This window comes from Oncorhynchus masou, chromosome 24, assembly GCF_036934945.1.
Source record: "Oncorhynchus masou masou isolate Uvic2021 chromosome 24, UVic_Omas_1.1, whole genome shotgun sequence".
Lineage (NCBI taxonomy): Eukaryota > Metazoa > Chordata > Actinopteri > Salmoniformes > Salmonidae > Oncorhynchus > Oncorhynchus masou.
Genome location: NC_088235.1, coordinates 26,823,467 through 26,848,490, shown reverse-complemented (window position 1 = coordinate 26,848,490; position 25,024 = coordinate 26,823,467). Strand labels below are relative to the sequence as shown.

Sequence of the window (25,024 nt, the reverse complement as noted above, 5' to 3'; positions counted from 1 at the left end):
TCCTATGTCTACGCTCCGCCCGTGCCGGGCTAAAAAGGGCATTCAGCCAAGAGGAGAGGTGCAAGTGTCAAGCACCAGATCTACAGTGCTCACCCACAGACCGGTTCGACCTGTGCCTCCTCCAAGGACCAGGCCTCGAATAGGTCTCCCCAGCCAGGTTAATCCTGTGCCTCCTCCATGGACCAGGCCTCCAGCGACGGTCCCCAGTCCGGAGCCTCCAGCGACGGTCCCCAGTCCGGAGCCTCCAGCAACTTCCCGATTGAGCCTCCGCTATGAGGGTGCCTAGTCCGGGGCCCGCAATGAGGGTTCCCAGTTCAGGGCCCGCAGTGAAGGTGCCCAGGCCAGGGCCCGCAGAGAGAGTCCTTAGTCCGGGGCCCGCAGCAAGGTTTCCCTGTCCGGGGTTGGCGGCGAGGGTCCCCACACCAGAGGCGTCACCAAAGCGGGGTGATCCAGTGGTGGAGCAGGGTCTACGTCCCGCACCAGAGCCTCCACCGAGTAGAGATGCCCACCCAGACCCTCCCCAATAGGTTCAGGTTTTGCAGCCGGAGTCCGCACCTTTTGTGGGGGGGGTGGGTGGGTACTGTCACACCCTGACCTTAGAGAGCTTTTTATGTCTCTATGTGTGATTTGGGTGGGCATTCTATGTTAATTTTCTATGTTTTGTATTTCTTTGTTTTGGCCGGGTATGGTTCTCAATCAGGGATAGCTGTCTATTGTTGTCTCTGATTGGGAACCATACTTAGGCAGCCCTTTTCCCACCTGTCTTTGTGGATGGTTGACTTTGTTTATGGCACATAGTCTCTAGCTTCACGGTTTGTTTTGTAGTGTTGATTGTTTTGTTCGGCGTCTTTTCATTCTAATAAAGAAATATGTACGCCTACCACGCTGCACCTTGGTGCAGTTCTTTCGACGGCCGTGACAGTCAATCATAGTTAACTGCAAGGGAACACGTGCCATCATCATTGCTTAACAGAAAAAGGGCTTCACAGACAAAGATATTGCTGCCAGTAAGATTGCACCTACATCAACCATTTATCGAATCATCAAGAACTTCAATGTTAGCGGTTTAATTGTTGTGAAGAAGGCTTCAGGGCGCCCAAGAAAGTCCAGCAAGCACCAGGACCGTCTCCTAAAGTTGATTCAGCTGCAGGATCGGGGCACCATCAACACAGAGCTTGCTCAGGAATGGTAGCAGGCAGGTGTGAGTGCATCTGCATGCACAGTGAGGCAAATACTTTTGGAGGATGGCCTGGTGTCAAGAAGGGCAGCAAAGAAGCCACTTCTCTCCAGGAAAAACATCAGGGACAGACTGATATGCTGCAAAAGGTACAGGGATTGGACTGCTGAAGACTGGGCTAAAGTCATTTTCTCTGATGAATCCCCTTGTCACGTTCGTCGTAAGGATCAGACCAAGGCGCAGTGTAAGTAGAGTTCCTCATAATTTTAATAAATCGAAACTCACTGAACAAAACAACAAACAGCCAAACGAAACGTGACGCTACTGATGTGCACTAAGGCAACTATACATAGACAAGATCCCACAACACAAATGAGGAAAATGGCTAGCTAAATATGATCCCCAATCAGAGACAATGATAAACAGCTGTCTCTTGATTGGGAACCATATCATGCCAACATAGACATACAAAAACCCTAGACATACAAAAACTTGAGTACCCACCCTCGTCACACCCTGACCTAAGCAAAATATATAGAAAAACAGAGATATCTAAGGTCAGTGTGTGACACCCCTTTCCGATTGTTTGAGGCATCCGGAAAAAAGCTGGTCTGGAGAAGACAAGGTGAGCTCTACCATCAGTCCTGTGTCATGCCAACAGTAAAGCGTCCTGTGACCATTCATGTGTGGGGTTGCTTCTCAGCCAAGGGAGTGGGCTCACTCACAATTTTGCCTAAGATTACAGCCATGAATAAAGAAAGGTACTAACACATCCTCCGAGAGCAACTTCTCCCAGCCACCTAGGAACAGTTTGGTGACGAACAAGGCATTTTCCAGCATGATGGAGCACCTTGCCATAAGGCAAAAGTGGCTCGGGGAACACAACATCAATATTTTGTGTCCATGGCCAGGAAACTCCCCAGACCTTAATCCCATTGAGAACTTGTGGTCAATCCTCAAGAGGCGGGTGGACAAACAAAAACCTACAAATTCTGACAAACTCCAAGCATTGATTATACAAGAATGGGCTGCCGTCAGTCAGGATGTGGCTCGGAAGTTAATTGACAGCATGCCAGGGAGGATTGCAGAGGTCTTGAAAAAGAAGGGTCAACACTGCAAATATTGACTCTTTGCATCAACTTCATGTAATTGTCAATTAAAGCCTTTGACACTTATGAAATGCTTTTAATTATACTTCAGTATTCCGTAGTAATATCTGACAAAAATATCTAAAGCAGCAAACGTTGCGGAAATCAATATTTGTGTCATTCTCAAATCTTTTGGCCACGACTGTACACAGATCCATAGAATAGATCCATAGAATCAAATCAAATTTTATTGGTCACATACACATGGTTAGCAGATGTTATTGCGAGTGTAGCGAAATCAGAGGTGCACCCTCTATACCTTTCTATGGACAGCAGGTGTCATGACATTTCCCCAAACAGCCTTTCTCCGCTTGCTCAACTACTAAATGAGGAAACAAGTGGATATCAGATCATGGAAACACATACCCAGTAGAGATATGATTCTGAAAGTAATGCACACATTGTTTGACAAAGTAACTGTAGTAATGTTACCCTGTTTGAAAAGGTCAGATGTGCCTCTACTCCATCCCCCAACACTGCTAGTTATGAATGCTTTATAAAGCTTTATTATTCCTTTATAACCTGTTTGTATCTATCTGCCCTGTAGGCCAAAGAGCTGCTGGCAGTGAAGCTGCCCAGCTGGCAGGATAAATGCAAAGATGCCACCAAGGTCCCCGATACAGTATTGACCATGCTAGAGGGGCTCCGCACCCCCATGTCTGGGACCCCAGAAGCCTCGCCTCTCGTCGAACGCTACAACAGGGTGAGTGGGATGTCAGACAGTGACAATATGGCAGTTATTGTGCCGGGTGGAGATTATAACAGAACATGGCCAAGATGTTCAAATGTTGATAAATTACCTGAATGGTCAAATAATAATAATCACAGTAGTTGTCGAGGGTGCAACAAGTCAGCACCTCAAAAGTAAATGTCAATTGGCTTTTCATAGCCAATCATTGAGAGTATCTCTACCACTCCTGCTGTCTCTAGAGAGTTGAAAACAGCAGGTCTGGGACAGGTAGCATGTCCAGTGAACAGGTCAGGGTTCCATAGCCGTAGGCAGAACAGTTGAAACTGGAGCAGCAGACCGGCCAGGTGGACTAAAGACAGCAAGGAGTCATCATAATCCTGAGGCATGGTCCTAGGGCTCAGGTCCTCCGAGAGAGAGAAAGAGGGAGAGAATTAGAGAGAGCATACTTAAATTCACACAGGACACCGGATAAGACAGGAGAAGTACTCCAGATATACCAGACTGACCCTATCCCCCGACACATAAACTACAGCAGCATAAATACTGGAGGCTGAGACAGGAGGGGTCAGGAGACACTGTGGCCCCATCCGATGATACCCCCGGACAGGGCCAAACAGGCAGGATATAACCCAGAAGAGCTCTTCTTTGTCTACATCCATTCAGCATCATTCACACCCTCTTAAGCCTTAGCCCCACCTACCTCTTTAATGGTTCACATGTGAGGCCATGTGCTAAACAGAGTGAGAACAGTAGTGTACTAAACAACCAACGATTTCAAGACTAAAGACTGGTTTATACTACGTCTATTGACATGTCTGTAGACAGTTGTTGCAGTGACATAATGAACATTCTATTGTTGTCCGACATCAAACTTGTTGTTCTCATTTTGAAAAGGTAGAAACACAAAAACTAAAGGCTGCACGATATCAGCAGCCTGTTGGTCCAAATTAGCATAACTGGTGTATTTTAACACCAATAAACCCACCCGTTTTTAAACATTTATTTAGTATATGTCAATCTAGCATACCAGGCAACTAAAATCAACTTTCTAAACAATGTTTTGGTTTGTTTCTAGCTTGTCAGCTGGCTAGCTAACGTTAAGTTACCATATGTCTGACAACGTCTCAACTTTAGCTAATTTGTATTAATTATTACAGGAAAATAAACTCACAACAAGAACAAGTTAATGGTAAGCTAATTGCAGAAAATAGCTTACAGTTGTGAGTGTGACAAAATAAAAGCAGGGCATTCTACCAGAGAATTTTCGAACTTGAACGCTGTCTCGTTGGCCTAACGTTATATTCTAATTTGACTTTTGCTGGTCATGTTGCTCTTTACATTACCGTCGGGTAAATACACACTATATCAAATTGAATGAACGTTTATTTGTCACATTGCACAGTATAGAGAAGGTATAAATCGACACAGTGAAATGGTTACTTGCATAGTAAAGTCTTTTGTTTAAACATGTAGCTAGCTAAACTATGAACCATAATCTAAACTCATAACGTTACTACCCTGCAGGTAGCTAAAGCTAACCAACTAGGTTCAACGTTTGCTAGCTAGGTAACAATAGGCTATAACTAGCAATGCAAATGGCTCTGAGATACAAACACTATGACTATTACCAGCGAGCCAACTAACAGTATGCTTTAACTTGCAATGAAAACGACTTCCTGACAAAAACGTATAATTTCTGAAAATGTAGCTCGCTAGACTCTCTTATACAGTATTTGGATAAATGCTTCTCCCTCTCTGTCACGGATGCCATGGTTGCCCATAGTTTGAAGATGTAATCGGTAGACAGGAGTTTTATACAACCTTCTGTGTGTCCTCTTTTCGACTCCCTCCAGTTATTTGCAATCAAATGCCCAAATTTTCTCCATCTCCTTAGCTATCATACTCTGCTTCCACCAGGTATTCCACTGATTTCAAAACTTGGTCCTCCAGAAAGTGGAGAGAATTAGCAATACTTTTGCAGTTCTTCGTGATATTTTTTAAACACATTAGAAAGGACGACCTACACATTCTGAGCAGCTCATGTTATAGACAGACGCGTGCATGTCCAGCCCATCCATTATCTCAGCCAATCAAAAAAAATAATGTTTAGAATAAATGTTTATGTTCAAATGCCTCTTCTGGGAAGTAGTGACGCGCGACATACGCCTAGTTTCCTGAAACGAGTCACAAATGGTATTTGCTCTTCCAGATGCATTGCTTTCATATTTGATGTTTTCTCTGTCCTCAGAACAACAGGGACTCGATGGTTCCCCCACCAGCCCCCCAGCTGAAGGCCCAGATCAGTCCACTGGCTAATATGTTCAACCAGGACGTCCCCCACGCCTCCTTCACATCCACATCTACATCAGACCACAACTCAGGTACTACTGCAGCCTCACACCTTAGGCTTCAGGCTTTGGATTGAAGTTTGAATATGTGTTACATTGTGTGTGTAGTTGTACTCTGTATAACAAAATTTGAAAATAGAATGTTTTGATAGCTGTTCATTTATACAGAGATTCTGTTTAGCTTTACGAGTCCCATACCTCTTTACTCATGTAAGTATGCTGCCTTTCGTAATCTGATCTATACAAATTGATAAAAAAGATGACAGTATAGCAGTTGGTGGCTGTCCTAATCTACCTGTAATCTTGTTTGGAAATATTTTATCTTGTGCGCTGGGACATTATTGAGTATGTCTGCTCGACAGAATATATACGGAAATCTTAAAAGAAGGTTGAGGATGGTATCTTTATTCCCGTCAAGTTGTGCTGCATGTACCCTTTAATCCTGCTAAATTATCGATTCTTACTTCATCTAGCATTTGTTCTCCATGTCTTCTCTTATTGAATGTCTAAATTACACAGAAGATTCTGCTGCAAAACCAATTCCCCTCTTTAATGATGCAATAGTTCTTCTCCGTGTGGCCATTTAGACCAGGGTTATAAATCATTAGCCATAAACCATGTCTCGTTCCTCCGTGATATACTTATCCATGGATTATTTTGAACTCTGCTATTGTAAATATCAAATATTTCAGCGAGTACTTGCTGTCTTTCTACATTTTGATAATAAAACATATTGAACTTGAACTTTGACCTTCCAGGCCAGAGCAGTATGGAGAACAGTGGAAGCCTGTCTCTATCTCGGTCAGTGTCGATAGGTTCTGGGCTGAACGTGGGCAGGAAGCCACGGGTCAGGACCATCTTCCCCCACACGGCGGGCAACAACGACACACTCCTGTCCTTTGATGATGGTGACATCATCATACTGCTCATTAAGGAGGAGAAGGACGGATGGCTATACGGAGAGCTGGAGAAGACCCAGCAGTAAGTCACTTCATGAAGCATTATTACACCTTTATAAATGCTTTCTAGCCTGGAGAAGACATGGCAGTAAGTCACTATTTACTGGTTATTAAGGGTCTATGAGGATTTATGAAGTTTTATAACACATTTATAGAGGCTTATTGACTTGGCAGTGAGTCACTGTGTATTGAGAGTTTGACCAACTTTATTACAACTTTACAAAGATTTATTACACCCTAATTAACCTCTTGAAACTCCCCATCCCGGATCCGGGATTGTGACTAAGCCTCAGGCTCATTAGCATAACGCAACGTTAACGATTTCTGAAAATCGCAAATAAAATTAAAATAATGCGTTTGCTCTCAAGCTTAGCCTTTTCTTAACAACACTGTCATCTCAGATTTTCAAAATATGCTTTTGAACCATAGAAATTGACTAATTTGTGTAAGAGTATGCAAAGCTAGCATAGCATTTTGTGTAGCATGTAGCACGCAACATTTTCACAAAAGCCAGATAACCAAATAAATAAAATCATTTACCTTTGAAGAGCTTCTGATGTTTTCAATGAGGAGACTCCCAGCCACATACCAAATGCGCAGTGTTTCCTGAAAGCGTCTGTGTGTAGGAGAAATCGTTCCGTTTTCTACATTGCGCCTGGCTACCGAAACGAACCGAAAATGCAGTCACCTACAACGTGAAACTTTTTCCGGATTAACTACATAATATCGACCGAAACATGGCAAACGTTGTTTGGAATCAATCCTCAAGGTGTTTTTTCACATATCTCTTCATTGACATGCAGTTCGTGGAAGCTTGCTTCTCTCTCTGTGCCCCATGGAAAAATACTGGCAGGTGACTTTTGCGCACCAATTTCGGCGCAGGACACCGGGCGGACACGTGGTAAATGTGGTCTCTTATGGTCAATCTTCCAACGATCTGCCTACAAATACGTCACAATGCTGCAGACACCTTGGGGAAACGACAGAAAGGGCAGACTCATTCCTCTTGCGTTCACAGCCATATAAGGAGATCATGAAAGACAGAGCCTCAAAAATCCTTGTCATTTCCTGGATGCCAAGTCATCTTGGTTTTGCCTGAAGCTCACGTTAAAGGGCACGCGCAGAGAAGATATTTGTATTTCTGGACACGTCAGTGTTTTCTTTCGAACAGTAGCAATTATATGCATAGTCGAGCATCTTTTTGTGACAAAATATCTTGTTTAAAACGGGAACGTTTTTCTTCCAAAAATGAAATAGCGCCACCATAAGTGTAAGAGGTTAAGGCTTATTTCCCAGGAGAAGACCCGGACGCAGATCTAAGATCTCTCAGTGAAATTATGTAATCTGTCACAGTGCTAGAGGTTATAACACTATTACCCTAAGCTTGCTAACTACCACAACTGCAGGCAATAGAAGGTAACGGAGCTCTTAGGGACACGTGGCTTTGCTCTCCATCATGTTGAGTTTGAGTTTATTTTATTTTTACAGGGACAGTGCACATTAATCAACGTTTCAGTAAATGTGTCGGTTTTAGCCAGCCGGCTAATTTTCAACCGCAGTCTCTGGACAGGTTATTAAAAATAATTACAATATGTATTTTTTAAACTTTATTTAACTAGGCAAGTCAGTTAAGAACAAATTCTTATTTTCAATGACAGCCCAGGAACAGTGGGTTAACTGCCTGTTCAGGGACAGAACGACAGGTTTGTACCTTGTCAGGTCAGGGGTTTGAACTTGCAACCTTTCGGTTACTAGTCCAACGCTCTAACCACTAGGCTACCCTAATATAGGCAATACATAGCATACAGACAGAGCAACATAGGACAAGCAAGACGTAGCATACAGACATAGCAACATAGAACAAAAAGCAGCAAGACAAAATTCATAAAAACAACAGTGTTTCCACACCTCACAAGCTACAGACAACAGAAAACATGGAAAGCGGCAACACATAGCTAGGGACCATGTTCACAAATCTGATTGACCTTTAGCCATGTCTTCAAGCATTTTGCGAAAGTGTGTTATGTGGTGCAGTTGTGTGTGTCTGATGGCAGTGTATTCCAGACATGGGAAGCTCTCACAGAGATAACAGATTTGCTAAAGGTGCTTTTCCTTAAGGGAAAAGTACAATCACCTCTCATGGCAGACCTTGTGGATTTGCTGCCATATGTTTGGGTTTTCTGTTTAACAAAAACACTGAGTGGAGGTGGAGCCTGACCATTTAGGATCTTGAATACAAGACATGCGTCAGTGTATTGCACAAGATGTTCCCAACTCAGGAGCTCATGCTTTCTGATGATGTAACAGTGATGATGATTATTGGGCTTCCTATCAAGCACTTTGAGAGCCTGTTTGTTGACAGACTGAATAGGTCTTAATGTTGTACAGCAAGCTTGGGCCCAACTAGTCAAGCAGTATGTTAAGTGGGATAGTATCATACATTTGAAGTACAGTTTTGCTACCTCTTTAGTCAAACAATTTCGTATAAATTTGAAATTAGCTAGGTTGAGTTTGGTTGTTGAATTACCTTTTTCAAATGCTTTTTAAAAGAGAGGTTGGAATCGAGTATGATGCCAAGGTACTTAAAATCAGATAGCACCTGGAGCTTCTCCCCTGACACATAGACATCTGGCTCAGTAGCATCTGTTGCCCTCTGTGAAGAACATGCAAACAGTTTTTTTCACACTGAGATGCAAACACGAGTCACTGAGCCACTTTGTAACCTGGACCTTTACAGTAGTGAGTTCTTGTGCAACTTGTTGTTTGCTCTTTGCATGCACATATATCACTGTATCATCTGCATACATTTGAACTTCAGACACAGTACAGACAGAAGGCAGATCATTAATGAACAGGAGGGGCCCCAGTATTGACCCTTGGGGCACACCCACATCATAGCTAAGAGTGGGCGACAGCTCATTGCTCACTCTGACACACTGAGTTCTGCCTTCAAGGTATGCTTTCATCCATCTCCAGGCATCAGGGGAAAAGTTGAGCTTGGACAATTTTGTGATGAGAATCTCATGGTTAACAGTATCAAAAGCCTTCCTTAGTTCCAGATACACAGCCCCAACAACACCCCCTTTGTCCATCTTGGACTTCACATTTTCCAGAAGAAAGCAGTGGCCTCACTTGGCTGGTTGTGTTTTTTGGGATATACAATGATGAATGTTGATGTGGAAACGCAACAAGAAATTCAACATGTGAGAGCGTGGCGAGGGGTTGTTGAAAGGTAGTTTGGTCAAACCACACCTTTGAAAGACCGTTGGCGATTGTGATGTCTGCTCATACACAGACTGTGTGGGGAGTGAAGGATGAATACCAACCCATCTTCTTGAAACGCCATCTTTGTTTATGTTCTTTCATCTCTGAATACAGTGAAGGTAGAGCCTGGTACCAGCTGAATGTAGCGCACCCATTATCTTTTGTTAATGCCACAGAGACCGATAGCTCAAAGCTCAAAGCCATGCTTTGATGGCAAGTCTACTGTATGGCTGTATCTCCCTTCTTCTAGCTGGTCATTAAAGTCATTAGTGCTCATATGTATGTGAAAGATCAGGGAGAGAGAGCCAGAGAGCGAGATAAGATGAGGGACAGTGTCTGACAGACCAACCAACCTGCACATGTCCTCTATGCTAATTGTTATTGTTCAATGTATGGTTACTTTGACCCTTGGTTGTTACTGTTGTCCTGTTGACAATATTGATTATTAATTATGTTAATATTGTAAATCTCCAAAGTAAGCTTTGGCATCTCAAAAAATATGTACATAGTTACATCATGCCAATAAACGGGGGGGGGGAGAGAAGAGAGAGATTTAAGCTTGAAGCAGAGATGTTAGTCTGCCTACTGACATTTTCTTTCTGAAACAAATTAGCAAAGAAAGTCCATTTCCGGTCCCTTTGGCACAGACAGACATTATTACAGCTTTGGGAATTTCATTTTTTAACTAGGCAAGTCAGTTAAGAACACATTCTTATTTACAATGACAGACTAGAAACAGTGCTGCTTTGTTCAGGGACAGAACAACATATTTTTACCTTGTCAGCTCAGGGATTTGATCTTGCAACCTTTCAGTCACTGGCACAACGCTCTAAATCAATCAAATCAAATCAAATCAAATGTTATTTATCACATACACATGGTTAGCAAAATGCTTGTGCTTCCAGTTCCAATAATGCAGTAATATCCAACGAGTAATCTAACCTAACAATTTACCTTATACACACAAGTGTAAAGGGATGAAGAATATGTACATAAAAATATATGAATGAGTGATGGTACAGAACGGCATAGGCAAGATGCAGTATATGGTATAGAGTACAGTTGTCCTTGTCCTTGATTATCTTTATGGCCTTCCTGTGACATCGGGTGTTGTAGGTGTCCTGGAGGGCAGGTAGTTTGCACCCGGTGATGCGTTGTGCAGACCTCACTACCCTCTGGAGAGCGTTATGGTTGTGGGCGGAGCAGTTTCCGTACCAGGCGGTGATACAGCCCGCCAGGATGCTCTCGATTGTGCATCTGTAAAAGTTTGCGTGCTTTTGGTGACAAGCCAAATTTCTCCAGCCTCCTGAGGTTGAAGAGGCGCTGTTGCTTCTTCTTCACCACACTGTCTGTGTGGGTGGACCAATTCAGTTTGTCTGTGATGTGTACGCCGAGGAACTTAACTTACTACCCTCTCCACTACTGTCCCTCTGCTGTTTCCTGAAGTCCACGATCATCTCCTTTGTTTTGTTGACGTTGAGTGTGAGGTTATTTTCCTGACACCACACTCCGAGGGCCCTCACCTCCTCCCTGTAGGCCGTCTCGTCATTGTTGGCAATCAAGTCTACCACTGTAGTGTCGTCTGCAATCTTGATGATTGAGTTGGAAGCATGCATGCGCACTCAGTCGTGGGTGAACAGGGAGTACAGGAGAGGGCTCAGAACGCACCCCTGTGGGGCCCCAGTGTTGAGGATCAGCGGGGTGGAGAAGTTGTTACCTACCCTCAACACCTGGGGGCGTCCCGTCAGGAAGTCCAGTACCCAGTTGCACAGGGTGGGGTTGAGACCCAGGGTCTCGAGCTTGATGACGAGTTTGGAGCGTCATCATACTACTCCTTCTCTGTTCCGCGGGTGATGTGGAGGTAAACCCAGGCACCCTCATTTGTTGACTTCTGTGATCGAAAAAGCCTTGGTTTCATGCATGTCAACATCAGAAGCCTCCTCCCTAAGTTTGTTTTACTCACCGCTTTAGCACACTCTGCTAACCCTGATGTCCTTGCCGTGTCTGAGTCCTGGCTCAGGAAGGCCACCAAAAATTCTGAGATTTCCATACCCAACTATAACATCTTCCGTCAAGATAGAACTGCCAAAGGGGGAGGAGTTGCAGTCTACTGCAGAGATAGCCTGCAAAGTAATGTCATACTTTCCAGGTCCATACCCAAACAGTTCGAACTACTAATTCTGAAAATTACTCTCTCCAGAAATAAGTCGCTCACTGTTGCCGCCTGCTACCGACCCCCCTCAGCTCCCAGCTGTGCCCTGGACACCATTTGTGAATTGATTGCCCCCCATCTAGCTTCAGAGTTTGTTCTGTTAGGTGACCTAAACTGGGATATGCTTAACACCCCGGCAGTCCTACAATCAAAGCTAGATGCCCTCAATCTCACACAAATCATCAAGGAACTCACCAGGTACAACCCTAACTCTGTAAGCAGGGGCACCCTCATAGACGTCATCCTGACCAACTGGCCCTCCAAATACACCTCCGCGGTCTTCAATCGGGATCTCAGCGACCACTGCCTCATTGCCTGTATCCGCTACGGAGCCGCAGTCAAACGACCACCCCTCATCACTGTCAAACGCTCCCTAAAACACTTCTGTGAGCAGGCCTTTCTAATCGACCTGGCCCGGGTACCCTGGAAGGACATTGACCTCATCCCGTCAGTTGAGGATGCCTGGTCATTCTTTAAGAGTAACTTCCTCACCATTTTAGATAAGCATGCTCCGTTCAAAAAATGCAGAACTAAGAACAGATATAGCCCTTGGTTCACTCCAGACCCGACTGCCCTCGACCAGCACAAAAACATCCTGTGGCGGACTGCAATAGCATCGAATAGTCCCCGCGATATGCAACTGTTCAGGGAAGTACGGAACCAATACACGCAGTCAGTCAGGAAAGCTAAGGCCAGCTTCTTCAGGCAGAAGTTTGCATCCTGTAGCTCCAACTCCAAAAAGTTCTGGGACACTGTGAAGTCCATGGAGAACAAGAGCACCTCCTCCCAGCTGCCCACTGCACTGAGGCTAGGGAACACGGTCACCACCGACAAATCCATGATAATTGAAAACTTCAACAAGCATTTCTCAACGGCTGGCCATGCCTTCCGCCTGGCTACTCCAACCTCGACCAACAGCTCCGGCCCCCCCGCAGCTCCTCGCCCAAGCCTCTCCAGGTTCTCCTTTACCCAAATCCAGATAGCAGATGTTCTGAAAGATCTGCAAAACCTGGACCCGTATAAATCAGCTGGGCTTGACAATCTGGACCCTCTATTTCTGAAACTATCCGCCGCCATTGTCGCAACCCCTATTACCAGCCTGTTCAACCTCTCTTTCATATCGTCTGAGATCCCCAAGGATTGGAAAGCTGCCGCAGTCATCCCCCTCTTCAAAGGGGGAGACACCCTGGACCCAAACTGTTACAGACCTATATCCATTCTGCCTTGCCTATCTAAGGTCTTCGAAAGCCAAGTCAACAAACAGGTCACTGACCATCTCGAATCCCACCGTACCTTCTCTGCTATGCAATCTGGTTTCTGAGCCGGTCACGGGTGCACCTCAGCCACTCTCAAGGTACTAAACGACATCATAACCGCCATCGATAAAAGACAGTACTGTGCAGCCGTCTTCATCGACCTTGCCAAGGCTTTCGACTCTGTCAATCACCATATTCTTATCGGCAGACTCAGTAGCCTCGGTTTTTCGGATGACTGCCTTGCCTGGTTCACCAATTACTTTGCAGACAGAGTTTAGTGTGTCAAATCGGAGGGCATGCTGTCCGGTCCTCTGGCAGTCTCTATGGGGGTGCCACAGGGTTCAATTCTCGGGCCGACTCTTTTCTCTGTATATATCAATGATGTTGCTCTTGCTGCGGGCGATTCCCTGATCCACCTCTACGCAGACGACACCATTCTATATACTTTCGGCCCGTCATTGGACACTGTGCTATCTAACCTCCAAACGAGCTTCAATGCCATACAACACTCCTTCCGTGGCCTCCAACTGCTCTTAAACGCTAGTAAAACCAAATGCATGCTTTTCAACCGATCGCTGCCTGCACCCGCTTGCCCGACTAGCATCACCACACTGGATGGTTCCGACCTTGAATCTGTGGACACCTATAAGTACCTAGGTGTCTGGCTAGACTGCAAACTCTCCTTCCAGACCCATATCAAACATCTCCAATCGAAAATCAAATCAAGAGTCGGCTTTCTATTCCGTAACAAAGCCTCCTTCACTCACGCTGCCAAGCTTACCCTAGTAAAACTGACTATCCTACCGATCCTCGACTTTGGCGATGTCATCTACAAAATTGCTTCCAACACTCTTCTCAGCAAACTGGATGCAGTTTATCACAGTGCCATCCGTTTTGTCACTAAAGCACCTTATACTACCCACCACTGCGACTTGTATGCTCTAGTCGGCTGGCCCTCGCTACATATTCGTCGCAAGACCCACTGGCTCCAGGTCGTCTACAAGGCCATGCTAGGTAAAGCTCCGCCTTATCTCAGTTCACTGGTCACTATGGCAACACCCATCCGTAGCACGCGCTCCAGCAGGTGTATCTCACTGATCATCCCTAAAGCCAACACCTCATTCGGCCGCCTTTCGTTCCAGCACTCTGCTGCCTGTGACTGGAACGAATTGCAAAAATCGCTGAAGTTGGAGACCTTTATCTCCCTCCTCAACTTCAAACATCAGCTATCTGAGCAGCTAACCGATCGCTGCAGCTGTACATAATCTATTGGTAAATAGCCCACCCATTTTCACCTACCTCATCCCCACAGTTTTTATTTATTAACTTTTCTGCTCTTTTGCACACCAATATCTCTACCTGTACATGACCATTTATCAATCCAGTGTTAATCTGCAATATTGTAATTATTCGCCTACCTCCTCATGCCTTTTGCACACATTGTATATAGACTCCCCTTTTTTTTCTTCTACTGTGTTATTGACTTGTTAATTGTTTACTTCATGTGTAACTCTGTGTTGTCTGTTCACACTGCTATGCTTTATCTTGGCCAGGTCGCAGTTGTAAATGAGAACTTGTTCTCAACTAGCCTACCTGGTTAAATAAAGGTGAAATAAAAAAAATAAAAAAATGGTGTTAAATGCTGAGCTGTAGTCGATGAACAGCATTCTCACATAGGTATTCCTCTTGTCCAGATGGGTTAGGGCGTTGTGCAGTGTGGTTGCAATTGCGTGCGATAGTCATTTAGCTCAGTTACCTTAACTTTCTTGGGAACAGGAACAATGGTGGCCCTCTTGAAACATGTGGGAACAGCAGACTGGGATAAGGATAACCACTAGGCTACCTAGTGGATGAAAGGAGTGATGTTCTTCATTGTTGTTTTATTGGGCTAATATTTTAGTGTGTCTGTGTTTGTTTCAGGCGGGGCTGGTTTCCCTCATCTTACTGCCGACCTTACAATGAACCACTGATCTCAAACAGGTACGACACATATAGCCATGTGATGATCATATGATATTGTTTACACCTACCCTCTCAAATCTATAGGGGGCTTTCAAGAAGTGTCTAGAAACAAGGTTATTTTGTGCCAGGTAAAGTCTTAACATTTGTGTGTATATGTCTATGTCTACAGTTTGGGGACACCGGTGCGTCGTCTGAGTGTGGCCAGTCTTCCGGAACAGGAAGAGGAGGAGCCTGTTTTGCTGCCGCCGCCAGACTACAGCGACAGGACAGGGAACAGCCCTGTCAGCCTGGTCAGCGCCTCCACACCCTCACCCAAAAACACGGTCAGAACCCAGTCAACCCTTCCACATTCTTACCTAACAATACAGTCAGCACGTCACCTTAAAGTGACAATCAGTTTGTTGGACTCATTTCAATGTTAAACCACCTACAAGGTCTCTGAAACTTTTGAACAACTTTGATTTTGATGTTGTCTATTAGCTCATATGCTGGAAAATGGTCTTCTTAGAGTGAACGTTAAACCTTCACCCTATCCACAGGTTTACAGTTGGCTGACCTAATGTGGAAGACATTTTATTTGTGTATTTTCACATGGGCTAGTTAGGGAAGGACTCCCACCACCAAGCACACTTTAAGCTATTTCTGTTATGACAGAAACCTAAGGCCTAAATGTCTTGATGCTGCCACTGATAATTGAGAGAGGGAAATAAAAATATATTTAAAAAATGCTCCCTGCCTGGTTTTGTCTCTGTGCAGGAATGAAGGAGGGAGGAAGAGAGGGAGGGAAGGACGGAGGACCAGGGGGGTATAGGCCTACACAGAAATGTTGCTTAACCACACATCTTCAATTAGAACCTGCACTGTCAGCTGGTTTGAGAATGAAGTAATCATGGTGTACAGAGCTATAGGCCCTCTCTCGCCCCATCCCTCGCTCGCTCGCTCTCTCTCTTTCTCTCCCCATCTTTTTCACTCTCGCTCTCCCCATCTCTCACTCTTCTCAGCGCTCTCTCTCTCCCATCTTGCGCTCTCTCTCTCTCTCAATTCAATTCAATTCATTTACATTTACATTACATTTAAGTCATTTAGCAGACGCTCTTATCCAGAGCGACTTACAAATTGGTGAATTCACCTTCTGACATCCAGTGGAACAGCCACTTTACAATAGTGCATCTAAATCATTAAGGGGGAGGGGGGTGAGAAGGATTACTTATCCTATCCTAGGTATTCCTTGAAGAGGTGGGGTTTCAGGTGTCTCCGGAAGGTGGTGATTGACTCCGCTGTCCTGGCGTCGTGAGGGAGTTTGTTCCACCATTGGGGGGCCAGAGCAGCGAACAGTTTTGACTGGGCTGAGCGGGAACTGTACTTCCTCAGTGGTAGGGAGGCGAGCAGGCCAGAGGTGGATGAACGCAGTGCCCTTGTTTGGGTGTAGGGCCTGATCAGAGCCTGGAGGTACTGCGGTGCCGTTCCCCTCACAGCTCCGTAGGCAAGCACCATGGTCTTGTAGCGGATGCGAGCTTCAACTGGAAGCCAGTGGAGAGAGCGGATGAGCGGGGTGACGTGAGAGAACTTGGGAAGGTTGAACACCAGACGGGCTGCGGCGTTCTGGATGAGTTGTAGGGGTTTGATGGCACAGGCAGGGAGCCCAGCCAACAGCGAGTTGCAGTAATCCAGACGGGAGATGGGAATTCAATTCAAGGGGCTTTATTGGCATGGGTAACGTGTTAACATTGCCAAAGCAAGTAAGGTAGATAATATATAAAGTGAAATAAACAATAAAAATTAACAGTAGACATCGCACATACAGAAGTTTCAAAACAATAAAGACATTACAAATGTCATATTATATATATATATACAGTGTTTTTACAATGTACAAATGGTAAAGGACACAAGATAAAATAAATAAGCATAGATATGGGTTGTATTTACAATGGTGCGTGTTCTTCACTGGTTGCCTTTTTCTCGTGGCAACAGGTCACAAATCTTGCTGCTCTGATGGCACACTGTGGAATTTCACCCAGTAGATATGGGAGTTTTTCAAAATTGGATTTGTTTTCGAATTCTTTGTGGATCTGTGTAATCTGAGGGAAATATGTCTCTCTAATATGGTCATACATTGGGCAGGAGGTTATGAAGTGCAGCTCAGTTTCTACCTAATTTTGTGGGCAGTGAGCACATAGCCTGTCTTCTCTTGAGAGCCATGTCTGCCTACGGCGGCCTTTCTCAATAGCAAGGCTATGCTCGCTGAGTCTGTACAAAGTCAAAGCTTTCCTTAATTTTGGGTCAGTCACAGTGGTCAGGTATTCTGCCGCTGTGTACTCTCTGTGTAGGGCCAAATAGCATTCTAGTTTGCTCTGTTTTTTTTTTAATTCATTCCAATGTGTCAAGTAATTATCTTTTTGTTTTCTCATGATTTGGTTGGGTCTAATTGTGCTGCTGTCATGGGGCTCTGTAGGGTGTGTTTGTGAACAGAGCCCCAGGACCAGCTTGCTTAGGGGACTCTTCTCCAGGTTCATCTCTCTGTAGGTGATGGCTTTGTTGTGGAAGGTTTGGGAATCGCTTCCTTTTAGGTGGTTATAGAATTTAACAGCTCTTTTCTGGATTTTGATAATTAGTGGGTATCGGCCTAATTCTGCTCTGCATGCATTATTTGGTGTTCTACGTTGTACACGGAGGATATTTTTGCAGAATTCTGCGTGCAGAGTCTCAATTTGGTGTTTGTCCCATTTTGTGAAGTCTTGGTTGGTGAGCGGACCCCAGACCTCACAACCATAAAGGGCAATGGGCTCTATGACTGATTCAAGTATTTTTAGCCAAATCCTAATTGGTATGTTGAAATTTATGTTCCTTTTGATGGCATAGAATGCCCTTCTTGCCTTGTCTCTCAGATCGTTCACAGCTTTGTGGAAGTTACCTGTGGCGCTGATGTTTAGGCCAAGGTATGTATAGTTTTTTGTGTGCTCTAGGGCAACAGTGTCTAGATGGAATTTGTATTTGTGGTCCTGGTGACTGGACCTTTTTTGGAACACCATTATTTTGGTCTTACTGAGATTTACTGTCAGGGCCCAGGTCTGACAGAATCTGTGCATAAGATCTAGGTGCTGCTGTAGGCCCTCCTTGGTTGGTGACAGAAGCACCAGATCATCAGCAAACAGCACACATTTGACTTCAGATTTCTCTCTCTCTCTCTCTCTCCTCTCATTGATTGCCCTTGTGTGCTGGAACTGCTGCCTCAGGGCATTGAGAGAAATACACTGCTGTTAGGGATGCTATGGTAATAGAGTGGGCATTTATCACCCCTCTTCTCCCCCTTCTTGCTTCCCTTCTTCTTTGCCCCCCCACCTCCCCATCCCCCCTGATCATGTGATTGTGGAGAGGTGACGTTGCTTAAAGATGAATGGTTCCTGATGTAAGCCACTGTCTGGGGCCTCTCCCATAGCTGCCCATTCACCCTCACTCCTGGACACTGTCTGCCCTCTAGTGTAGTGGTTATGTCCTGGAATAGGTTGAGGAGGCCAACAGGGTAATTTCTTTGCAGTGCAAAAACTAAATTCTCTGAAATTGACCCAGGTGTTACGTTTGCTCTGACCGTTGGTGTATCTATTCAATCTGTTCTGCTGAATGATAACAGCCTGATCCACTGTTAGAATGAATCTTCAAAACATCAGATAAGGATAGAAAACAAACACAACTTACTTTCTGAGAGTGCAGGTAATTGTTGGTTCAATAGATACACGTTTATACATCCTAAATTACCTCAAGCATAGCTACGTAATCAGTTAACCGTCTGTTTTAAAACTATTTTCATCACACTCACTTGCTTGGTGTTTCGATAAGATTTCCATCTACTCAGAGAAGAGGTGTGCGGTGTGCTGGCCTTTCTAGATAATTCTAGATTCCTGTCACCCAGCATGAGATCATGGCATCCTCCATCTCAATACGTCCCAGAGTTCTTCACTGAGGAGTGATACAACACTGACAGCTGCATGGGGATAATGCAGCATGTAGTAAATATACACAGCATGTATCATGGCTTAAGTGTTTCTCTTTCTTTTTGTTAATAGATCTCTCTACCCAATGAGGTTGGAAAGGTTCCCTTTCTGGGGTAAGTTTTATAATAACTCTGTTATAACAATATAACCTCTCACATGATTTTGATGGGAAATAATAAGGAATTCACGTATGACAATGTTTTTTTTCCTGATATTTTCCAGAGGTGGGAATCCCTTTGCCACTGTCAAACTGAGACCTACAGTGACCAACGACAGATCAGCACCCAACGTCTAATAACCAGAGCTCATCCAGACAGAGGAATGATAAAGCACCACCAACACTCCAGAATTACAGTCCAACAAGATGTCCACAAAGCATGGATTCTACTCCGCTTCAGCAAACCAGCTCCATTGTAGCTAGCTCCATTGTACCCGAGCCAGCTCCATTGTAGCCAGCTCCGCTGTAGCCAGCGCCGTTGTTACTAGCTCCGTTGTAGCCAGCACAATTGTAGCTAGCTCCGTTGTAGCTAGCTCCGTTGTAACTAGCTCCGTTGTAACTAGCTCCGTTGTAGCCAGCACCGTTGTAGCCAGCACCGTTGTAGCCAGCACCGTTGTAGCCAGCACCGTTGTAGCCAGCACCGTTGTAGCCAGCTCCGTTGTAGCCAGCTCCGTTGTAGCCAGCTCCGTTGTAGCCAGCTCCATTGTAGCCAGCTCCATTGTAAAACAGAGTAGTGAAGTGACAATGATTATGGGCAGTGCTGAAACATAATAAAATCCAGGCTACCTTCCGCACTCTTTTGCGTTCAGATTGTTTTTTAAATAAATATATATACAGTCCCTAGTGAAAGTCTACACACCCTTTGCAGAGTCTTCAAAGTTTGTTGCCTTAAAATGTAATCTACAGAGGGAATAAATGTTTTTTTCTACTGACCTACACTGACCTACACAAACTACTTCACATTTTCAGACTGAAAGATAAATTATACAACACCCCAGAGTTAATACTGGGTGGAAGCACCTTTGGCAGCCATTACAGCTGGGAATCATTTGTTGTACTAGGGCAACATTTATCCATTGTTTTGGCAAAATTGCTCAAGCTCATTACATTTGGTTGGGAATCATTGATGGGCACCAATATTCGAACCGTGTCTCTGATTTTCAAGCAAAGTTAGTCAGGACTGAGAGTGGACTACTGAGGAACACTCAACACCTCTTGGCAAACATTTTGGAGTCTTCGGCAATAACATTTGTGTAATTGTTCCGCAAAAACATCTATGCCAGGGTTAGGTTTTCAGAAGACTGAGGCAGGGTTTTCTCTAACTTCTTACCTGGACTTTGCTCCTTTCATATTTATTTTTGATCATGACAAACTCCCCAGTCCCTGCCGTTGACAAGCATACCTATAACATGAGTTATTATATGATCATTTACTGCTCTTGAGCAATTTTGACAAAAACTATGGATATGTATTTCCCTAAGAGTTGTCGAGAGTTGGAATTTTATTCCAAATGATTAACAGTTGTAATGGCTGCCAACAGTGTTTCCACCAAGTATTAACTCTGGGGTGTGAAGTCATACACAATCAAGACTTCTTTTTTTTCTCATGTTGAACATTTTCTGTAATTTACTTCACTGAAAATGTGTATTAGGTTGTGTACATCGGTAGGAAGGCAAAATGATTATTAGTTTATTTTTGTAATATTTGGGGTGTGTTGACCTTCTCTAGGCACTGTATTCTGTCTGTAGACCTTCTCTAGGCACTGTATTCTGTCTGTAGACCTTCTCTAGACACTGTATTCTGTCTGTAGACCTTCTCTAGACACTGTATTCTGTCTGTAGACCTTCTCTAGGCACTGTATTCTGTCTGTAGACCTTCTCTAGACACTGTATTCTATATGTAGACCTTCTCTAGGCACTGTATTCTGTCTGTAGACCTTCTCTAGGCACTGTATTCTGTCTGTAGACCTTCTCTAGGCACTGTATTCTGTCTGTAGTAGTTGTAGGAATTAGGCACAGGGACACTAGTTGGGGAAAGAAGTGCTACATTTTTTGCCATATTTATTTTTTCATTATGACGTAACCATTTTTCAATGGGGAGGCTACTATTTATGCGTACATTTTAAACAAATTGGAGATGTATCATTTTTTTTAAATTCATTTCATCATAAAGAAGTCTACTCAGCCCCAACTAAGTGTATTGAGTGTAAACAATGAGAGTTTATGGAAGAATGAATATAGCTCATGTTAGTTATGTTTAAAATGAAAATAAGTGATTTTTGATTAGCCATAGACTACTAAATGTATGTATGCTGAATGGGGAATGGATTGACATATGGATTCTGCTATGCTATTTCTTCATAGTTTTAAAATTTATTTTTTCATACTTGTTTAAAGGTTCATGATGTTTATTGTTTAAAGGTTCATGATGTTTATAAAGTTGTAAGGAGACAATTTATCTTTGTTTTTTTCATGGTAAGCTGAAGACTGTGTTTTACAAATACACAATTGTTGTAAATCACAATAACATTGTGTTATTGGTAGAATTACTGTATGAACCATGCAGTATATCGAAAGAGTATATAGGTTTTTCTCTTCCTTCAGTGTAGAGGAATTCATGATACACACTGCTGTCCATGATAATTGATGATTCCCAAATACGTTTATGGTTCTTCTTCTATCTCTGTTCAGATACTGATGTGTATTCTGTCATTCTCTAAAGGTGACAAGGAAAATGCTTTACCATGGTGTTCTGTAGACTAAAGTGATGTTATCTCACAGTAAAACAGGATAAACCTTAACATGGTCTTTATTTTTTTTTTTAATTTAAAATTCATGTACTGTCTTTGCAATTTACTGCCATAACCTACTGAATATCTGTATGAAGACTTATAACTGACAATGTTGTATGTCCCTTAATACATGAGATGAAATTGAGAATTTGGTTGTCTTTTAATTGAATGAGTCGTTTTTATTTTATATTGAACGAATGAGTAGGCTACCATTATTTCCTGCCCCATAGTAAATAGCCATAAACACTCACATTAATATCTAAATAAAGATGTCTTATGTTTACCACTAGAGTCTGTTTACGTTGCTATTTTGTTGGTCATAAGACACATTTGAAAGGAAAAGCATGAGACAACGCTGAGGGATTGTCAATAGGACATTACTGTCCATTATGTCCACTGTCCACTCCTAGTGTGTGTGTGTGTGTGTGTGTGTGTGTGTCAAAGCGGAGCTATACAGAGCCCTCTGCATTGTCACAACATTTGAGAGGCGCACGACGATGCGGAACAGAGCTCATGTTGGCCTCTGCGTACCTCCAGAAGTTTCGCAATTGCGTCACACCATTCATATGGCGCCTCCGACCACATTTTCGGATCAAGTATACATTGCATCTTACATTCAGTGCAAGCCACACATCACAGTCATTGTAAGTAAAACTTTCCTCAATATACCAGCTATAAGCAAATTCAGTGCTGGTAAGGAAAGACGAGTACATTACCGATTGTATTCTATTGTTGTATCCAATGCTATCATACCTTGTACTGTCCTTTAATAACTAAACTACGAGCGTTACCTACTGGACAAATGTAGCTATTGGTTCATTTTGGTGCAGCAGCCAATCTGCGTTTACAGTAAAACCCAACACTTCCTGTTTCGGATTAGGAAACGATTGCAATGTAAATAGATACAGTAGTGGCAAACGTGAAATCACTGCATATTCAATCTGATATGCCGAATGAATTGCAGTGATTTACGTGAACTGCCATACGGTTTATGAGATGGAGCACAAGGTAAGTGATGAGCTACTGCTAACGAGCAAGCTATTTAATTTCTGGTTTTGCAGTGGTAAACCTCCCTATAAGCAACATAATGTCATTCAGTTATGCGGTTGTAGATTGTCTGACAGCAGCAGCCAGCTAGCTATATTATGCAAAAATAGCAGACTACCTGTGATACACTTAGCTGGCTAATACTAGTTTAGAGTGCTTTATAAGACAACCGAAGCCTAGCTATATGTCACTTAGCAAGATTGTACTATCTACAATGTATCCATGTTGATCATTCACTGCGCCATTACAATGTAACAAATGTCATTCATTTTTCACAGTATTCTCGCAAAAAGTTACAATGTTGCAGTTTGCTTGGTGGGTGACAGTTGTCGCTAAAGAGACTGTCGAGTCAAGTGGGCTATTTAAGATCATATCTCAGCTCGGTTCAGACAGTACACAGAGGTCTCTCTCTGGCTACATCAGTTAATTAATTGCTAGCGACAGGGACTATGCCTTTGAAGAGCATCACTCGCTCCAAAAGAGAGGAGGGGTGTTAGTTTAACATAACTCAGCAAATCCCCTTTAAAAGTTTAAAATTATGAAGTTATTCATGATAAACGTCATACTATATTTATGTTATGCCACATAGACTATGGTGTAATGACCACAGTGTTCAGAATATGGGGCAGTGATGAAGACACGTGACTCAGCCTACCTGAGATGTGGTTTAAATAGTGTAAACAAAGCACTGTTGTATTAAAGATGCACTATGCAGAAATCACTCCGCCGTTTCCTAGTTGCTAAAATTCTAATAGTTCGCCTAATTTCAGTTTATGTGACAAAACAAGCTAGTATAGTGTAGAGAATCATTGTATCATCTAAACCGATGTGACATATCTTTGTATCATCTAAATATTGTTGTGTTGTCTAAACCACTGTGAAATATATTTTCCATAGCCAAATATATTGTATTTTCAGCTGTTTTAATCTTGTGTACAAAACCGAAAGTAAAAGATGCAAAAACTAAAATTAAGAGTGGGAAGCATAGAAATAGTGCACATAGAACAGGCTCCCAAGTGGCCCAGCGGTCTAAGGCACTGCATCTCAGTTCAAGAGGCATCACCACAGTCCCTGCTTCAAATCCAGGCTGGATCCCATCTGGCTGTGATTGAGAGTCCCATAGGGCGGCGCACAATTGGCCCAGCGTCGTCCGGGGTTGACTGGGGTAGGCCATCATTGTAAATAAGAATTTGTTCTTAACTGACTTGCCTAGTTAAATGTAAAATAATGACAGCTCTATAACTCACATTTCAGGTTGCCCCTAAAGTTCATATTGCAGCTTTAATCATGGTTATTATTGTAACCTCATAGCATGATCCCTAAATCACAACAACAACAACAACAGAACAGTGCCCCTAGTCCACTGGTTCCCAACAACAAGATAGAACAGTGCAGTGATGTGTCCTATAAGGAGCACTGGTGGCAAATCTGATGGCCTGCTGGCTTGACCCTGAGGTAAATGTCCTTATTTTTAGACCGAACAGTTGAATCTTTTAAATGAAAACAGTGCATCTTACTTTAGTACGTCTCTCCTTAGGCCTGAACATGCCTGTGTCCCTGCTGTGGGCAGTGGATGTGTATGGGCGTGTGTACAGCTTGTCCACCAGAGGGCAGCAGTGGGAGCAGTGTCATGATGCTGTGTTAGAGTTTAAGAGGGAACAGTGCCCCTAGTCCAGTGGTTCCCAACAACAAGATAGAACAGTGCCCATAGTCCAGTGGTTCCCAACAACAAGATAGAACAGTGCCCCTAGTCCAGTGGTTCCCAACAACAAGATAGAACAGTGCCCCTAGTCCAGTGGTTTCCAACAACAAGATAGAACAGTGCCCCTAGTCCAGTGGTTTCCAACAACACGATAGAACAGTGCCCCTAGTCTAGTGGTTCCCAACAACAAGATAGAACAGTGCCCCTAGGCCAGTGGTTCCCAACAACAAGATAGAACAGTGCCCATAGTCCAGTGGTTCCCAACAACAAGATAGAACAGTGCCCCTAGTCCAGTGGTTCCCAACAACAAGATAGAACAGTGCCCCTAGTCCAGTGGTTTCCAACAACAAGATAGAACAGTGCCCCTAGTCCAGTGGTTTCCAACAACACGATAGAACAGTGCCCCTAGTCTAGTGGTTCCCAACAACAAGATAGAACAGTGCCCCTAGTCCAGTGGTTCCCAACAACAAGATAGAC

The 25,024-nt window shown here is 43.7% G+C and overlaps 1 protein-coding gene across 2 annotated transcripts in view; it reads left to right on the top strand.

The window, feature by feature from the left end:
* Positions 1 to 19,801, top strand: part of LOC135511965 (brain-specific angiogenesis inhibitor 1-associated protein 2-like protein 1) — a 63,197-nt gene extending 43,396 nt beyond the window's left edge. The window contains exons 8-14 of one of the 2 annotated variants that reach the window (XM_064933505.1): positions 2,873 to 3,028; positions 5,265 to 5,397; positions 6,123 to 6,345; positions 14,976 to 15,035; positions 15,187 to 15,340; positions 19,082 to 19,122; positions 19,232 to 19,801. In XM_064933505.1, coding sequence (XP_064789577.1) covers positions 2,873 to 3,028; positions 5,265 to 5,397; positions 6,123 to 6,345; positions 14,976 to 15,035; positions 15,187 to 15,340; positions 19,082 to 19,122; positions 19,232 to 19,304 — 840 coding nt within the window. In that variant the 3' untranslated portion in view covers positions 19,305 to 19,801. Of the gene's footprint in view, positions 1 to 2,872; positions 3,029 to 5,264; positions 5,398 to 6,122; positions 6,346 to 14,975; positions 15,036 to 15,186; positions 15,341 to 15,556; positions 16,182 to 19,081; positions 19,123 to 19,231 lie in introns of those variants that run through there. The other variant, XM_064933506.1, reaches the window with a different exon arrangement.
* The last annotated feature ends 5,223 nt before the right edge of the window (positions 19,802 to 25,024 follow it).